This window comes from Erythrolamprus reginae, chromosome 2, assembly GCF_031021105.1.
Source record: "Erythrolamprus reginae isolate rEryReg1 chromosome 2, rEryReg1.hap1, whole genome shotgun sequence".
NCBI classification, from domain to species: Eukaryota; Metazoa; Chordata; class Lepidosauria; order Squamata; family Dipsadidae; genus Erythrolamprus; species Erythrolamprus reginae.
This window is the reverse complement of record NC_091951.1, coordinates 71167058-71187054: the sequence shown is the minus strand read 5'-3', so window position 1 is coordinate 71187054 and position 19997 is coordinate 71167058. Positions and strand designations below refer to the sequence as shown.

General features: G+C 38.8%; 1 protein-coding gene across 2 annotated transcripts in view; it reads right to left on the bottom strand.

Annotated features, from left to right (window-relative positions):
- Window positions 1-1344: 1344 nt before the first annotated feature.
- The window catches only part of IFT122 (intraflagellar transport 122), an 81184-nt gene continuing 62531 nt past the window's right edge, over window positions 1345-19997 (bottom strand). For both annotated transcript variants that reach the window (XM_070738298.1, XM_070738297.1), the window contains 6 exons: window positions 14968-15133; window positions 9178-9289; window positions 8610-8738; window positions 6882-6961; window positions 3272-3436; window positions 1345-1952 (listed from right to left, as the gene is read on the bottom strand). In XM_070738298.1, coding sequence (XP_070594399.1) covers window positions 1866-1952; window positions 3272-3436; window positions 6882-6961; window positions 8610-8738; window positions 9178-9289; window positions 14968-15133 — 739 coding nt within the window. In that variant the 3' untranslated portion in view covers window positions 1345-1865. The remainder of the gene's footprint in view (window positions 1953-3271; window positions 3437-6881; window positions 6962-8609; window positions 8739-9177; window positions 9290-14967; window positions 15134-19997) is intronic.

Sequence of the window (19997 nt, the reverse complement as noted above, 5' to 3'; positions counted from 1 at the left end):
AAAAAGACCAAAGCACCTCTCGATCAACAATCAGCACCCAGATCAACATAGATTAACTCCAAGGTTAACATCAGACCAACAGTGAAGTGAACAATACCCCAATCAACAAACCACCAAAGAAACCAACAGCAAAGAGTCCAATCAAAGAATCTCTAAGACCAAACCACCCCCCACCAACAGTGTGAGGCAATGTTGACAGACATTGACAAACTATAATGGGTGTCAAACCTGCTAGCATTGCGATGTTTTAGCCTTTTTGGAGCCGGGTTGGGCGTGGCCCACATTGGCCATATCCACCCATGGGCTGCCAAATTTACATGCCTGAACTAGAATATAACAATAGCACTTAGACTTATACAGTGGTACCTCGACATACGAGTTTAATTCATTCCAGACCCGAGCTCGTAAGTCGATCAACTCGCATTTTGAACGAATGCCTTTAGACTTTGTTTTTCGTGCTGAGATAACTGGAAGCAAGGAGATTCTTGCGCCACCTAGTGGAAGCTCGGCTCGTATCCTGAATTTGAGCTCGGGTGTCGAACAGAAATTTCGCTCGCGTTGCGGCTCGTAACTTGGAATACTCGCATGTGGAGCAGCTCGTATCTAGAGGTACTACTGTATACCACTTCACAGTGTTTTACAGCACTCTCTAAGCAGCTTACAGTGTCAGAATATTGCTCCCTATAATCTGGGTCCTCATCAGAAGGATAGAAGACTGAGTCAACCTTGAGCCTGGTGAGGTTTGATCTGCCAAACTGCTGGCAGCCATTGATCAGCAGAAGTAGCCTGCAGTACTGCACTCTAACCACTGCACCACTGCAGCTCTTTAACTGACAGCAAACAACATTCCTTACTAGCATTCAAGATGTTACCTAGTTTGCTTAATGAAAGAAAACAAGCCAACTCAGAGAGCACCAAAGATCCCTCACATCTTTTTATGTCAGAAAGAGAAATTTCACATAACATATGTTTCTAATTTTTTGAATATTTTAAAATTACCCTCCAAGCAAACTTCATAATGTTGGATCATTTAAGTATTTTCAGATTATTTTAGTAATTAATGTGCTTAAACACATGACCTTACGTCAAATCTTTTGGTCTTGTAGACAATGCCTAGCAATGTTGATACGCTGACTTATCCATTGGTGCCCCACATTCTTATATTTTATGGGTCTCATCACAATAGTATTTTTAATAATGCTAAGCTTTAAAGAAATTTAGTCAGTTTTTTTTAAAAAACCCAAAACTTTGCAGAAGTAATATTCTTCTATTATAACAATTTACTCAAAATTGTGAATGTCAATTTCCATAACACGTGAAATGTTCAAAAGAAAATAAGGACACTTTTAAAAACAACCCACATATTTTATTGGGAACAGTAACAAAAATCTAATACTAGAGGTCAATTTAGAACGAACTCCATCCACTAAAATTCAGCATCTTTTTCAAGCAGAATTTCACCCCAGAAGTCATTGTTCCTTTTGTGACAAACTGGCAGTCTTTCATCAAAATGTCAAGAAAATGTGGAAGAGATTGTCAAAAAATATTTGCAGGTAGCCCTTCTTTCTTAATTTATAAATCAACAAGGTATACAGCATCATATAAATTTTACTATAAGTATATACTAACATATATACATACATTTCTTTCAGGAGCAAAACAAAACTTGATATTTAGATTCTTATTCACAATGAATAGGAAAATATATATTTTTACCTTCATGTATAATTTTCTTTCTGAACATCCACCCATTTTTAAAAACAACAATAACAGACTACTAAGAAATTCTAATGAACTTAGAAATGATTTGGAATCCCAGCAGCAGAACTACTCTCTGCCAAACAGTCTTCTTGTTGTTTCCTTTATTAGCTGGATTCATCTATTTTTCTCCGACAATATGGGCAACAATTATGCTGGAGCACCAGGAGCTCATAATCTTCTGAATGAAACATCTGTAAATGAGAGTTGCAAGATGGACTCAATAGATGGAACAGGGTACTGAGAAAGTGAGTAGATGGGATTATCTAAAGACAATTTCTGGTGTTTCTTTCCAGTGCATTATCCCCCTACTTATACCATTCTGCACGCAGATGATTGCAGGCTTATTCCTTTGCCAGCACAGCCCTTCTGTTCTTTCCACGGGATAAATATCTTCTAGGCCAGAGGATAAATGAAGATGAAATAAAAATAGCAACATACTGCAAGCCATGGGGAAAAAAATGTCAATATCTTGGGATATTACATTGCCAATTTTAAAATGATGAAGATTTCAAAACAGGGGAGAAAAGGAGTGAATTTAGAATGTAGAATGAGCAAAATGTGGAGTTATTTGCAAATTTAACTCTAATACATTTGGATTTTATGACAAGTAGGATATGATTCCTACTATGGAAGGAATAGTCTTTTTGAACTATTGATTCTGGATAAGTCATTCTACTATTATGCTGCAAAGATTAAATCCTTGCCAAGGAATGTGGAAGAACTTCCATGCCTCTTTATATGTCAGAGCCTTTGATCCTTCTTTTTTTTAAAAAAACCCTTTGTATATGAGTACATATATACAGCTGAAGTTACAGTGGCTGGCACAGCTAATGAAATAGGCTTTAGACCAGAAAATGTATATTGCAATACTTCTATTATTCTTTAAGGCACTATAGCATTTTTGCACTGCTTGTTACAAGCAGACTAAAACAATCATCCCTCTCGAAACAATACATCTATAATTTCATGAATAACTTGCCTTTGTATATAAGTGTTGATTTTTAAAATATTAATGGGCAGTTTCTATTCTCCCTGAATAAATGGCAGTACTTGAGTCACCTTAAGCACAAATTCTCAACCCACTCTCAAAACTTTCCCTTAAAAGACTAAACCTTTACAGATCATGCATGCTAAACATCCCCCACCCCACCATATTTACAAGGTTGCCTTTTAATCATTAAATATCCTGTGTCATTCTGCTTTTTATTTTATACAACTGGACTGGCTGGTAAGAGTGCACCAAATAATCAGATGGAGAGGAAAGAAATGCTTTACTTCATTTTGCAAAATGCTCTGCAGTGATCATGTGCCTGTCATTTTTTTTCTTACGTGCGGCAGAACATTTATCTAAAAACATTACAATTTTTCCCACTTCCAGGATATATTTTTATTTTAGCCAGCAAATCTATCCTTTACGCAGTATTTATATTCACCGCTTTTGTTTTTTACAGGTGCCTGTTCTTCCTTACCCTTCCACCACCCACCACCACCTACCAAATCTTACTCATACCTGAAAGCAGAACGAACACATGGTAATGGGATTGTCTGGAAGGAGAGACCGGAAGTACTGCCATTGTAATGGTTTTGACCAACGTTTAATCAGCACATCTCTCCTGCTCATGGATTTGAGAATTGCACGGTTCACTACGACAGGGACAAATTCAGAGCCCCCTTGCTGCAGGAAAAGAATAATTACAGAAAACAAAATAAATGCTTGAGTTTGGTTTAAGGCCATTTGAATGATAAAGATCATTTCAAAACTATGTACGGATTATTATTTTTCATTTTAATTTGCATATGCTGAGGCTGTATTTACACTGAGCTATCAGTTCCTATTCAGTTCTGTATTTAGCCCTGGAACTATTCCTAGTTTTAAAAGCATGCACATGTCCTGCTACAATGAAATCTGGAAAACGCTAAAGACGGCGTGTTGGAGTCCCTTTCGGCTTAGTCATCTTCTATCCCAGAAGAAATCTGTTCTGTCATCTAAGGTGCAAATAAATGGCTGGAATATACTCACTAAGTTTATGGCGACACAACTTCTAAGGCTTATGGGTGTATGATAGAAGAAAAACACAATTCCTCGTGTCCTTTAGAACAAGGATCTCCAACCTTGGCAACTTGCACGAATCCCAGCGACCAATTAGGTCCCACAGAGTGGGTCTTCTGCAGGTCCCGTCAACTAAACAATGTCGCTTGGCGGGACCCAGGGGAAGAGCCTTCTCTATGGCGGCCCCGGCCCTCTGGAACCAAATCCCCCCAGAAATTAGAATTGCCCCCACCCTCCTTGCCTTTCGTAAGCTACTTAAAACCCACCTGTGCCGCCAGGCATGGGGGAATTGAGATACTCTTTCCCCCTAGGCCTTTACAATTTTATGCATGGTATGTCTGTATGTATGTTTGGTTTTTATAATAATGGGTTTTTAACTGTTTTTAGTATTGGATTATTATTATATGCTGTTTTATAATTGCTGTTAGCCGCCCCGAATCTCCGGAGAGGGGCGGCATACAAATCCAATCAATCAATCAATCAATCAATCAATCAATAAACAAACTTTAGATGGCTGAGGAGTTCTGGGAGTTGAAGTCCAGATATCTCCAAGTTGCCAAGGTTGGGAAAGACTGCTTGCTGGCTAAGGAATTCTGGGAATTAAAGTCCACAAGTCTTAAAGTTGCCAAGCTTGGAGACCCCTGCTCTATGATGCCACCATTTTTAATATAGTTTAGTTTAGTTTAGTTTAATCAGATTTGTATGCCGCCCCTCTCCGCAGACTCGGGGCGGCTCACAGCAACAGCAATACAAGACAAATCCAATATTAAATTAATTTTAAGAACACCACAAGTTAAAAACCAATCATACACACTAGCATACCATACACAAATTTTATAAGCCTAGGGGGAAGGAACATGTCAATTCCCCCATGCCTGACGACAGAGGTGGGTTTTAAGGAGCTTACGAAAGGCTAGGAGGGTGGGGGCAACTCTGATATCTGGGGGGAGTTGATTCCAAAGGGTCGGGGCCGCCACAGAGAAGGCTCTTCCCCTGGGTCCCGCCAAACGACATTGTTTAGTTGACGGGACCCGGAGAAGGCCAACTCTGTGGGAAAAATAGTGTTTTTCTATTCCTCCAAAAGTTCCTTCCTTGCCTCCCAGGTTTTCATGCAGCTCTGGGGTAGCCTTTGATGGACCACACTTCATTTTGAAAGTGACTGTCCTCCATTTTCTAATTAGAAACAGAAGCCTTGTAATCACTATCACCCATGCTTCAGAACTTGAAAGTATTATTATCCTCTCTAAGTGCTATTCAGAGATCCCTTTGCTGAAGGTACAACTGCAACTAAATCTTGATGTAGATAGAAGGTGACAAATGTAAAGTTAGGGGTCAGGCCCCATGAAATATCCCAAATAAAAACTGTCCATTTATGGAGAGGGCAAGTTATGCCTCAGAGTCATCCTGCTAGTGTAAACGAAAGCAAAAAAAATGTAACAGCACTTATTACCCTTAATTTTTCCAAAGCTACAGTTAAAACTTGTTAAATATGTATGTCCTACAAATGTTAAAAATGCATTCCTTCTTAGTATAATTACTTTTTAGGTCACCCTTCTTTTTCTGCAAACAATAATATATATTTGCCTGCAGGATACTCAGCTGTTTCTTTGGTTCTTCGTTCATTTTCAAATTTAATTTAATTTCAAGGAGATAGGATAAGGACTTCATAAATAAGCCACCAGACAAACATGATCATGACAGATCTGACTACCTTCTCCTCATTAATGAATTTTTGGCACTTTTTCAATGTGGCGCACAACCTATTGAGCTGCCTGGTATGAGAACTGTGATTCAGCCAAATCAGCAATTACACAAGCCATTCCTGTCAGATATATCAAGGGAATTTTTAAAAAGATCAGAAAAATCAAAGCAACCTTCGTATTCTCTGGGCAAGATCTGATAGAAAACTTTAAAATACAGTGATACCCCGTCTTACAAACCCCTCATCATACAAACTTTTCGAGATACAAACCCGTTGTTTAAGATTTTTTGCTTCTTCTCCCAAACTATTTTCACCTTACAAACCCAAGCCGCTGCCACTGGGATGCCCTGCCTCCGGACTTCTGTTGCCAGCCAAGTGCCGGTTTTTGCACTGCTGGGATTTCCCTGAGGCTCCCCTCCATGGGAAACATCACCTCCGAACTTCTGTGTTTTTTGCGATGGGTTTGTAAGGTGAAAATAGTTTGGAAAAAGAGGCCAAAAAAAATCTTAAACACCAGGTTTGTATCTCGAAAGGTTTGTATGACGAGGTGGGGTTTCCCATGGAGGGGAGCCTCAGGGAAATCCCAGCCATAGTTTCCTCTAAGCTGAGCAGTGAGCCATGGCTCACTTAAAAATCATCATCAACTCAGAGTTTTTCAAACCTGCCCAGAAGCCGAGAGGGAAAGAGTGAGAGGAAGAGAGGAAGAGAGAGAAACAGATAGAAAAAAGAGAGGAAGGAAAAGATAAAGAAAAAGAATGGGAGTAAGGAAGAGAGAAAGAAAATCAAAATCTAGTTTGAAACTAGCTCAACTAATTAAGTGGCATTTTGATGTTGATAGAGTTGCCCTATTATGAGCTCACTGTTATAGACACACAGTACAGTATTTTATTTTTAAATTCTCTGAGGCAAAACAGGGTGGGTTTTTTATTTGTTTGTTTATTTATTTATTTATTATTTTTGTGCCGCCCAGTCCCGAAGGGACTGCCGCTCAGATACTATACTTTTCCGCCCACCCCAAAAAAAATTAGATTCCCAGCAGCACAAAAACGGGTGCTTCGGCTGGCAAAAGGGGTGAGTTTTGGGCTTGCATGAATTAATCGCTTTTCCATTGATTCCTACCGGAAACATTGTTTTTTCTTACAAACGTTTCACCTTCCAAACCTCGTCCTGGAACCAATTAAGTTTGTAAGACGAGGTATCACTCTATTTATTAATGAAAGGGAAATGATGGTATGAAAAGCACATTTGCTATAGAATATCCCTCATGACTACCTTTCTGTAACTAATCAGCAGTTTGAAGAAAACAATTGAATGGAGACAGTTCAGGAAAACAAGAAATTGAAAAGGAAACAAGAAATTGCTTATAACCTCAAAACTCAATTTCGCTGTAAACGGATCATCTTCCTCAATCTCGTCCACTTTATAAAGAAGTCTCATTGTTTGCACACCTAGAAGCATGTGTAAGGGAGAAAATCAGTTCTAAAAGGCATACACAACTGTACTCAGAACAACAGCAACCAGTGAAAACGAAGTGATTTCCAACACTAGTTTCAACTTTTCCTTATCTCTCATGAGAAAACCATGAATGTACATTTTATTTTCATAATTCCCGATACGGTGATTTGTTTAGAAATGTAAAACATGTATGGATGGAAGACAAAGATTAGCAAATTAGGGGCCCCTGAAAGAAGAAGATAGCTAGGAGGATCGGCAACTAATGTTTTGTATTTTATGAAAGAGGAAAATTCCACTTCTAGTTTCAGTATTGGAGAAAACCCAATACTTCATAGAAACATAGAAGACTGACGGCAGAAAAAGACCTCATGGTCCATCTAGTCTGCCCTTATACTATTTCCTGTATTTTATCTTAGGATGGATAGATGTTTATCCCAGGCATGTTTAAATTCAGTTACTGTGGATTTACCAACCACGTCTGTTGGAAGTTTGTTCCAAGCATCTACTACTCTTTCAGTAAAATAATATTTTCTCACGTTACTTCTAATCTTTCCCCCAACTAGCTTCAGATTGTGTCCCCTTGTTCTTGTGTTTATTTTCCTATTAAAAACACTTCCCTCCTGAACCTTATTTAACCCTTTAACATATTTAAATGTTTTGATCATGTCCCCCCTTTTCCTTCTGTCCTCCAGACTATACAGATTGAGTTCATTAAGTCTTTCCTGATACGTTTTATGCTTAAGACCTTCCACCATTTTTGTAGCCCATCTTTGGACCCGTTCAATTTTATCAATATCTTTTTGTAGGTGAAGTCTCCAGAATTGAATTCTGGAAAATAAATCCAAAAATTCCTATAATGTTACTACATAACAAGGATGTCAAACTCAAGGCCTGCGGAGTGCATCCAGCCCATGGGATGTTTAAAAATGGCCTACAGGATCGGCTTGGAAATAGCAAAGGCCTGGCCCACAGTGTCTCTGCTAGCAAAAATAGGGCAATAGGGGGACACACGTACCCCCCCATTTTGGCCAGCAAAGTGCTGCAAGGGGCCATTCAGGCCAAAATGGAGTGCAGAGAGTGCACATGGCCCCCAGTTTCCTGTTTTGGCCAACAGAGTGCATGGCTCCCCAGCGTCCCGTTTTGACCGGCAGGGTGTTGGAGGCAGGCATCCGTCCCGTCTCCTCCATGCCAGCCCGCAGAGAACTATAATGCTGATTCAGCCCTATAAGAAATCCAATTTGACACCCCACTATATAACATTACCATATATTTTTTCTTTGCAACCTGGTGGTTTTGTGTGTGTATATATATATGTGTGGATTTACAGTTATACAGTGAGTCCTTAAAAACAGATTTCTATCTCTTTGGCTGCATGCTTTTATAATGCAGCCAGACGTCAATAGAGAATGCAGGATTTAACATGTAATAATTTAGAACAGTATAATTGCCACCAATGCTGTGTCTCAAAGTAAATCCAAGCTGGTGTTCCCAGGCTGCAGAAATTGAGGTTTTTTTAAAAAGAGAACTGTTATCAAATAATTGTTAAACTTAATGTTTTTATATGTTTACTATATATACTGTATATCAATAATAATTATTTGCCAGAATAATATGCTTTTCTATAACTGCTAGGACGGATACCATTACTCATCTGCTCTTGCCATTCGCTGCCTATTTTGTTTAGTCTGGGTACTTCTAGATCAATCAGAGCAATAGCTTCTTCATCGGTTATTCCATCTTCTAAGTAGAATTCAACCAGATGTAAGACATCTGAAATGGTTACGGGAAGAAAAAAAGAGGGGAACAGTTAATTTTCCGTACAGCTGCAAAGCCCATGACATCTGTTCTAGAAATAAACAGAACACTTCTGCACATACACTTACACATACGAAATGGAAACAAAACACAATCCAACTATTTTAATATCATCTATGCACTCCTCTCATGGATAGGGTACCAAAGGCCACTCTAATTCTGGTTTTTGGATACATTTTGGTAAAAGGCAGCTTAGCTCCGAGAAGATAACAAGTCTTTAAAGAGCACCATTAAGATGTAATCAGATTAACCAATGCAGCAATAGAATTCTTTCTGTGAATATTGTAAGCAGTACTAAATGGAAAGGCAAGGATTGTCAGGCACTAAACTAGGAGTCCCATTAAAAAAATGTAGAGATGCAATATTTTAGAGAAAATGTAATATTCCAACGCACCATAAGAGGAAGCAGCAAAGACAAAAGGTTGCCTGCAATTAATGCAGACATTCCCCAGGTTGTTCAATAAGGGGTTGTGGGTGGAGCACCTGTAACATAAAGGCACCAGCTCCTGCAAAGAAACACAGAGATGTAAAGTCACTGCTAGCCAGACAGTCAGCCACAATAATCTAAACCTCTTAATTAAGACCCAAGGAATGGTGAAGGACCAGACTGTTGGGGGCAATATGCTGACTCTGTAAACTGGTTAGAGAGGGCTGTAAAGGCACCTATGAAGCGGTATAACTGTCTAAGTGCCATTGCTATTTCTAATGGCTGTTCTTCAAACACTTCTTGGCTTCTATCCCCTTATCTCCTTTATTTGATGCCGGTCTAAAGTGATTTCCAATACTGGCTGGTAATGCAAGACCTCTAAGGAAGATAGCCAACAAATTTGATGCAAGTGGGAAGCAATAAGTCAGGACATTGGATAAATATAGAAATAAATGTACAGTTAAGTCACTATTTGTTTGGATGAACAGCACATCAATACTTATAAAATGGAAGAAAGCACCCGAAGTGAAATATACCTGTCGCTTTAAAAATGACTTTTAAAATGACAAGTGTCTTATTTGGATTCTGTAAAGTATGACAAGTCTTAACATTCTGAGGACCTCTAGAAGAGTTTTCCGGATCCAGATAGCAACTACAAATACAAACTTAGAAATGTGCACATTTTTTATTTGTCACATTATATACAAGGATTTTCTGACTCAACAGAATTGTGAAAAACGCAGCAGACCAATAATTCAACCTCTTGCTATTCCAGCCCCAAGCTGTTTGAGCCACAATTAGTTTAGCTTCAGCATTTAAGGTGGCATTTTAACGTTATTAGGGTGGGGGGAGTAGTCTTTACCAAACTGAAAAGACTCACAACAGAGAGGAAAAAAACCTACTCATTTTCTGTCAAATAGATTGTGTAATAACAAATAGCAGAAAGGATTTTGGGAAGTGATAATCGCCACCTTTAATTTTCAAAAATCAAAAGCTTCCTATGAAATCCAGGGAACAACCTACTTGGCCAAAATTAATAGTGAAGACTCTTAGCTAAATTGGATTGACAGTTAAATCTGTTTAATAAGTTATAAACAGTCCTTGTTTTAGTGACCGTGTCATTTAACAACCATTTGTAGTTACAACTACTGGGATGATTCAAAAAAGTAATTTTATGACCAGTCCTTGCCTTTACAATCTTTCCAGCTCTTTAAAACAAAGGAAAACAAAGGTAAGATCATACGCACAATGTTGATTTCACTTAGCAACTAATTTGCTTAATTATGGTCACTAAATGAAGACTACCTCTATTTCTTTACTAATTTGCTTAACTAATTTGCTTAACTAATTTGCTTAATTATGGTCACTAAATGAAGACTACCTCTATTTCTTTATGTCATTTTATACATCAAACAGTCCAACAGTCTGAGCACATTACAAGAATAAAGAATGTAATAAGTCAACTGTATCAGCCAAAACTGAAAGATCCTTATCTTTTAACCAACGTATAAAATACAGTAGAAACATAGAAACATAGAAGACTGACGGCAGAAAAAGACCTCATGGTCCATCTAGTCTGCCCTTATACTATTTCCTATATTTTATCTTAGGATGGATATATGTTTATCCCAGGCATATTTAAATTCAGTTACTGTGGATTTACCAACCATATCTGCTGGAAGTTTGTTCCAAGGATCTAATACTCTTTCAGTAAAATATTTTCTCATGTGGCTTTTGATCTTTCCCCCAACTAACTTCAGATTGTGTCCCCTTGTTCTTGTGTTCACTTTCCTATTAAAAACACTTCCCTCCTGTTCTGTCTGGGTCCCCCCAGACGCCAACACCAACCAAAAAGAGTATCCAGACACACTGGTAAAAAGCAAAGGCAGTTTATATACTGGAAAGCAAACACAGGTAACAAAAACTGTTCTTACAGACAGGAACACGATGAAGCTTCACAGAGGTTTCACGAAGGCCAGGCAATAAAACATGATTCTTGCTGGCAAAAACAACACTGGAGATAATAAAACCCACGCCTCCCCCAAGTCTTTCAGCCTTCTAGGCCACAAGCCAAGATCAGAGACGCCAAGAATCGAAGCAAGGTCACAGGACTCCCAGTTGATAACTCTCCACAAGACTGTAAGGGCGGGCCTGCCTTTTCAACCCTGCTGAGGAGAACCACACCCAAACCCAGCTGTTGCCAATTCAGGGATGGAAATATCTTTCTAATTGGCCCCTTCTTTGAGCTGCACGTCTCTGCCTCATGTCTATTATAGCCTGTGCGTCTTCACCCAATGAATCCAGGTTACTAGCTGGGGAAAGGCCCCCCCCGGGGGTCTCAGGCTGCTCTCCCTCCTCCTCTTCTTGACGTTCCTCTCCCCCGTCTGCCTGGTCCTCCCCCTCCTGGTCACTGTCCTCCTCCTCTGGGCATGGATCCGGCCGAGCTCCAGCCGGTCCCTGAGGAGCCTCAGGCTGAATCACAACACCTCCTGAACCTTATTTAACCCTTTAACATATTTAAATGTTTCGATCATGTCTCTCCTTTTCCTTCTGTCCTCCAGACTATACAGATTGAGTTCATTAAGTCTTTCCTGATACGTTTTATGCTTAAGACCTTCCACCATTCTTGTAGCCCGTCTTTGGACCTGTTCAATTTTGTCAATATCTTTTTGTAGGTGAGGTCTCCAGAACTGAACACAGTATTCCAAATGTGGTCTCATCAGCGCTCTATATAGCGGGATCACAATCTCTCTCTTCCTGCTTGTTATACCTCTAGCTATGCAGCCAAGCATCCTACTTGCTTTTCCTACCGCCCGATCACACTGCTCACCCATTTTGAGACTGCCAGAAATCACTACCCTTAAATTCTTCTCTTCTGAAGTTTTTGGTAACACAGAACTGCCAATACAATACTCAGATTGAGGGTTCCTTTTCCCCAAGTGCATTATTTTACATTTGGAAACATTAAACTGCACTTTCCATTGCCTTGACCATTTATCTAGTAAAGCTAAATCATTTACCATATTACAGACGCCTCCAGGAATATCAACCCTATTGCACACTTTAGAGTCATCAGCAAATAGGCAAACCTTCCCTACCAAACTTTCCCGTCACTCACAAACATTAAAAAGAATAGGACTCAGAACAGACCCTTGTGGCACACCGCTTGTAACCTGTCTCTGCTCAGAATACTCGCCGTTAACAATAACTCTCTGATGTCTACGCTTCAGCCAGCTGCAAATCCATTGAACTATCCAGGGATTAAGTCCAATCTTCACTAATTTATCTATCAACTCTTTATGTGGAACGGTATCAAAGGCTTTGCTGAAGTCCAGATAGGCAATATCCACGGCACCACCTTCATCCAACACCTTTGTGACATAGTCAAAGAAATCAATGAGATTAGTCTGCAATCTCATTGATTGTAAGCAGTAGCTTAGACACTAGAAAGTCTCATATAGAACTAAAAATCAAACTCCAAACATCACTTTAAACTGAACCTACACGCCTGTACAGAAATCCAGCAAAGAGAATCTCAGATGTGTCTTGTAGGCAAGATGTTTCATCACAAGAGAGCCTGCCTGTGCTGATGCCCTTGAATCCTTGTTAAGGATGAGACAGAAAATAGCAATAGCATTTAGACTTATATACCGCTTCATAGTGCTTTTACAGCCCTCTCTAAGCGGTTTACAGAGTCAGCATATCACCTCCAACAATCTGGCTCCTCATTTTACTCACCTTGGAATGATGGAAGGCTGAGTCAGCTTTGAGCCTGGTGAGATTTGAACTGGTGAACTACAGCCAGTAATCAGTAGAAGCAGCTTGTAGTACTGCACACTAACCAAGGCTCAGTATCCCTTCCCTTCACACATGAATAGTTGAAAGAGGTTTTATTTGGAAAGGGCATTCTGGGCCAAGAAGTGTAGAGCTTTGTAATCTAAAAGGAGCACTTTGAACTAGATTCGAAACTGTACTGATAACTATCAATCCTAGGTCTAGAAAGCTTAGAACTACAATGCCTAAAACATGATCTAAGTATTGTCCACAAAATCATATGCTGCAACGTCCTGCCTGTCAATGACTACTTCAGCTTCAACCACAACAACACAAGAGCACGCAACAAATTCAAACTTAATATTAATCGCTCCAAGCTTGACTGTAAAAAATATGACCTTAGCAATCGAGTTGTCGAAGCGTGGAACTCATTACCGGACTCAGTAGTGTCAACCCCTAACCCCCAACATTTCTCCCTTAGACTATCCACGATTGACCTCTCCAGGTTCCTAAGAGGTCAGTAAGGGGCATACGTAAGTGCACTAGCCTGCCTTTCGTCCCCTGTCCAATTGTCTCTCCTTATCTCATATATCATATATCTTTTCTTCCTTTCATATATCTTCTCCTCTACTTTTATATCTTTTCTTTATATATAATACTTCATGTCTATCCTCTTCAATATGTATTGTGTATTGGACAAAATAAATAAATAAAATAAAAAACTAGCACAGCTAAGGAACAGATGAGTGATAACAAGCTGAATATAAATCCAGGTAAGACTGGTAAATAGGCCATAAGATTATACTATAACGAAGTAGTGATTGGAGAAATGTATTGATTCTTAGGTGTCACTAGATAGGCCTGTAGTAGGTATAGCACCTAGTCCTGATTGGTAGTCAACTTGCTTACAAAGGTACCATTTAAATTGTAGCTACTGACCTTTAGAGAAGTAAATGGTTTATGGCCCAAATATTTAAAAAACAGACTGTCCCATTATGAACCACTTCAACTGTTAAATTCAGCAGAGGAGACTTTCTTGAAAATGGTTTTGTGGCCAAGGTTCATTGTTCTGGGCCTCAAGGAAAAAGCATGCATTGTTCTGAGTGGATAGAATATACCCCACCCTCCCTCAGGAATTGTACTTGGCTTCACTCTCTCTGTGCCTACAAAATTGTAAAAGTGCATTTTTCGAACTGTAAAATTGCTTTAGCATTAAATGTTATTATGAATGTTAATCTTCCCTTTCTAGCTTTTTGTATCCTATTTTTGTTTAAATTTTGTTAAACAAAAACTGAGTGCTCCCTAGAGGTGAAAGGCAGGGTATAAAGCAAACACAAATAAACATTACGTTCTCCTTCCTACTTTTCTTTTACAGCAGTGTAATTACATCAGGACAGATGTAATAAAAACAGGAAATCAGGACCGTCAACTTTACATCATCTTTTTGAACAGGACTGTCTTGAGTTATTGCACAGTCTGTTTCCAATCCCTGCAGCATCAAATGAATCCGAATGCAATATATTTATTTGTCAGAAAGAGTGAACAAAGGTTAGTAAAGCAAGGGAGGGTTTGGCTCAAAGGCCCAATGAAACGAGACCTTTGATTCATTAACTTAAACTTGTTTTAGACTGCATGATTACCTCAGGCAACTTTGAAGTCCTCTAGGCCCTTAGTATCGTGTTGATATTATTTCAGGTGTCCAGATGGAAAGAATTTTGCCCTGTTCAATTAAGGTTAAGCATTTATAATACCCCATGTATTTTGACTTGCCAGCCCCTTTAGGCAGAATTTTAGAAGACATGGACAACTGCTCAAAAAAAGAAAGACATACTGGGAAAAAAAAACCTTCAAAAAGTAACCAAGTTTTGAACTTTTGTGAAGTTTCAGAAAGGAGGTTTCTCCGATTTTACACTAGTTGCCAACATGGTTTCTTGTGTCATGTCGGATATTAAAAAGAATGGTTGCGATAAGAAGAGGACTTACTTCACTGTCGTGGAAAGGCTTGGATCGGATCGTCATGCTTCCCAGTTCAACAGATTTCTGAAATCTGGTTGGGATCTGTAGTCCTTGCAACTTGTCGTAGGCATGACGAGCCAATTTATAGGCACCCAGAGTTTTGCTCTGCTTTGCCAGGGCAAATAATGTATTGCTGTAATCAAATTAAGGAACAAAACATACATATGGCAAGCAGGAGAAAACTACACCATTGTCTTCAGTCTGGGGAATCATGCACTAAAGCGTAACCAACGCCTCGATTTGAAGGTTGTTTACACAAACAAAAATACAAAACAACTGCTTGAATACCGATAATTTTTTGAATGAACAAGGGAAATGTAATGATTCAGAAATGAACTTATTTAATATCAGGCTTAGCAACATCTGCACAGAAAAGACAATGATGATTTTTTTTTTCTTTTTAAAGGAAAACACCATACATCTCTGGGGACAAAAAAGGCCTCTGCCCCACTGCTGAAAACATTATTTGCAAAAAGCAGCAAACAGGCAGCCCTGCTTTTCAAATGCATGCTCCGATGTGTAGTGTAAAACAAACATGCTATGTTCAATTGACAGGTGACCAGACAATCATCAAGAGGATAAATGTGCTGTCGAGATAAATCTGATCATATAAATTCAGCTTCACGGACTTAAAGTGAGCTTGCTTAATTGGATTTTAAACCTTTCACCCAGTATTAGGAAGGAAAATAGGAGGGGGCAAATGATCAAGTATCACGCTTGCAATTCTCCTACTCTCCTTCCCATGACCAAGTTATTATCTGCAATCTTCATTGGCCTCTTCACCAGAGACATTGATATACAGTAGATCACTTACACTTTAGCTTCAGCCTGATAAAGGCTATCCTGGATTAATTTTCTGTTGTTGTTGTTGTTGTTGTTGTTATTATTATTATTATTATTATTATTATTATTATTATTATTATTATTATTATTATTATTATAGTGCAACACAGCAAACGAGATCACTATGCTGGATTTTGTATTTCATCACCAGTCGGGCGCTTCCCAAGCACCTAGGATTGCATGATGTAGCGGCGAATTATGTTTGCCGATCCCAGTAAAGCGGCCTTTTGCAATAGACAGATGGAGATTTTGTCAATTCCAATATATGTTTATCCCAGGCATGTTTAAATTCAATTACTGTAGATTTACCAACCATGTCTGCTGGAAGTTTGTTCCAAGCATCTACTACTCTTTCAGTAAAATATTTTCTCATGTTGCTTCTAATCTTTCCCCCAACTAACCTCAAATTGTGCCTATTATTATTATTATTATTATTATTATTATTATTATTATTATTATTATTACGCTTTTACTCCTAAGTCCTGCTTTGCTGACTCACTGTGATTGAAGGAGAAGGAGGATTGTTTTGGGGGGAAATGATCAAATAAAATCAAGAGTATACTTCAAGAGTACATTTCCCAGAAGGGTCACCTGAAGCGTGAAGGTCATCCCAGTTGCCCGGCTAAAGTAAAAAGGCACTTAAAAGACAGCTGGAGGTAGGTGATCTCTCTCCTCTCTCTCTCTCTCCCTCCCCCCCCCCTCTCTCTCCCCCTATCTATCTATCTATCTATCTATCTATCTATCTATCTATTTTTTATTTATTTGACTTCTATGCCGCCCAATCCCAAAGGACTGAAAACTACTGTGCAAGAGACCAAACAAGCCGTTAAAAAGAAAATTAGGTCTTTTCCAAGCCACTTTTAAGAAAACACAGGACGGTTTCCTAAAGCCAGCAATAGATGATGATAGATAGATAGATAGATAGATAGATAGATAGATAGATAGACAGACAGACAGACAGACAGACAGACAGACAGACAGACAGACAGACAGACAGACATAGGGAGGGAGGGAGAGGCAGGCAGGTAGACACAGTCAACAGATTGAGGGAGAGAAGGAGAGACAGACACGATATAGGTAGGTAGGTAGGTAGGTAGGTAGGTAGATAGATAGATAGATAGATAGATAGATAGATAGATAGATAGATAGATAGATAGATAGATAGAAACAGACTGAGTGACTCACTACATATATTATATATAGTACCACATGGGAATCTAGGAATCTTTTTCAACATATAAATTTGAAGTATGTCACAAATTTTGATTGGAAAGAAGATAAAGATGGATGGTTTGATATTCTTTGATACGTTGGGAATAAGATAAATGTGATCTGGATGAAGTTAACGCAAATGTTGATTAAAATTTTGATAGGTCCTTCTATATTTCTTCATTCTATTTCAACACATTTATATTAAATAACATTGTCTGGCTGGGCCATTTTCATTCCATAGGCAACGTGCTGGGAAAAGTAGATTTCATTTTCTACTCTTTCAGATTTATTATAAGATGTTTATTTTAGCTTTGGTTATTGGTTGGAATGAGAAACCTCTGAACTGAACTCCTCTTCAGACTCAAATTGAATGCTATTATGCAACACCACTAAAAATCTGCAAATATTGAGTTCCTTGTTTGTGAATCAATTTTCACTCCTGCAAAATGAAAAGTATTGGGTCACAGTGCTTGTGCTTTTTGCAAAAACTTCAGTTCATCTGGCCTTTAAATTCCAAGTAAAGAGGCATTCCTGACCATGTTTTTATCAGTCTCAAGATTCAATCCTGGTTCTTCATCCTATCTTCATGAATTCCAGATAATATATATATATATTTATATTGGTTGGAGAAGATGGAACCAAAAGAGGAACTCAGTAGTTCTTTGGCATAAGTTTGTATGTTGCCATCTTCACTGGGCAGCAGACATGATTCTTTTTTCAGTTCAGTCGTGAATACTGGTCTATACACTTTCTCAGTAACCTGACTGCATATGACCTTTTCCTCTATGTGTCCTTTTTGATTTTCTCCCTCTGTGTTAGCTACACCGACTTTTGCTCTCGTCCATTTTTCTCATCAAAACAGTCTGGAACTGTGCTTATAATATCTGCTTCTTCGGGAACCCCTACCTATTTTTATTCCTTTTCCTATTAGGTTCTCCTGCCAGGAGATCTTATTTATGACTGCTATTTATAAATGCTGTTCTCCAGCACTTCTCCCCTGACAAAAAGGTTTTTGCTCAAAATGTGTTGGAATCTAGTTTGAAGTAAAGTACACACACACCATACTTCTTTCTTTCCCATCAGCAAGGCAAGTCAGGAATTTCCTGAAAGGATGGTGTCTGAAAGAGCTTAGATATGCCTCTCGAAAAATGTCAGAGCAATTAAAAACTGTAATTTTAAACTATAATTTCATGCTTCTTTGAGAGATTCACTTTGTTTTTTGGAAGACATCATCTATATCTTCTGCTTGGCTGGATGGGTGATAGGAGACATTAGCAACAGTATTATTTTTCTTTTGTTTTTGTTTTGCTCCAGTAATTTTAGCTCAGATGCTCTCTATACCATTGCCAAGTACATTGATTTGGCTTTCTGAACAAGAATGGATATATTTAGCATAAAGGGCAACCTCTCTTCCCTTTCTATTCTTTCAGTCAATTCATCCTTCAGTTAATATATTCCACTCTTGAAGCATTACACCAGATTTCTGTTACACCCATTAAATCATACTTTCCCCTTTCCCTTTTCTTTTCAATCTTATCATGATTATTTCCCATATTCTCAGCATTAATCTATAGATAATGAAAGCCATGAAGATTATGAGCAATTTTTTTCTAACTTCTCATCAGTGGTTTAAGAGGTTCCATTTCAGCAACACCCCATTTTTAACAGTGCACAACTCTTTACCTGAAGTCCTTAATTTAGCCTTTCTCTGAAATGCATTCACAGATGGGATTTAATTTTAAAAAACCCTTAATCAAGCTTGCTATGCTTTGGCCAAATGCACTTTTGCCATTCCTTGTGCCAACAATCCATTATCCAGATATCTTAGACCATGATCTGCAAAACCAACTGTACAGCCAGTTATTAATTTATGGTAGCTTTTTTTTCGTTTCCAGTCATCTTCCATAGACAGAAAGTGTAATAAAAATATCCCAGGCTTTTGAACTTGTCACATTCCTTGGTGAAATTCTGGAGCTGTACTTCACAGTATCACTTGTCTGGACATGTATTACTGGGAAGAAACTATCAGTGGTTTTGATAAAATGTCAAAATTGGTCTGTCAAGTCTTTGGTCCTTGACCCTGGTTGACAGCACACTTCCTAAGTTGGTAGTAGTTTTGTAGGTCCATTTGGTGTACAATTATTTCAATTATCTTGATTCACAAACTACTTCACAAAATGCCTTTTTTGGGTAGTTTTCTTAGAAGGCAAACAGTGGTTGCATCTTCTCAGTCTTTGAGGGATCTAGCATATTAACTCCTATTCTATGATGTCTCTTCTTTTTCCTCTATATGCTTTATCTGTAAGGGCCTAAAACCGTTTCAAAGGTCCAGAAGTACAGAGTGTTGCTTTATCTTTTGCTTATTATTCTCACCCCTGATGGTTGATTATTCTATCATCCTTGGAGTAGGCTGCTTCCACTAGCAGGCTGAAGAGCTTCTATAATTTGAAGGGATACACTTTTGCTTTTATCATCAGCTACTGCAGAACAACTATTCTCTTCTCTGATTCTTAGACTTTCCCCGCAAGCCTTGCATTTGCTTCAAATATATGACAAGTTGTTTCCAAGAGGAAGGCAAACATGTCACGTACTATGCAGGTCAGCATTACAGTGTCTTACTGTTCAACTTCACTTTTGCTTCCTAGACGCCTACTTACTGAAAATTTTTATTTCACATTGCTCCTTTCTCAAACCTTAGCCAAAGTACAATTTTTATGTTAGGGCCTTCTCCGGGTCCCGTCAACTAAACAATGTCGGTTGGCGGGCCCCAGGAGAAGAGCCTTCTCTGTGGCGGCCCCGACTCTCTGGAACCAGCTCCCCCCAGAGATTAGAACTGCCCCTACCCTCCTTGCCTTTCGTAAACTCCTTAAAACCCACCTTTGTCGTCAGGCATGGGGGAACTGAGATATCTCCCCCGGGCCTATACAATTTATGTATGGTAT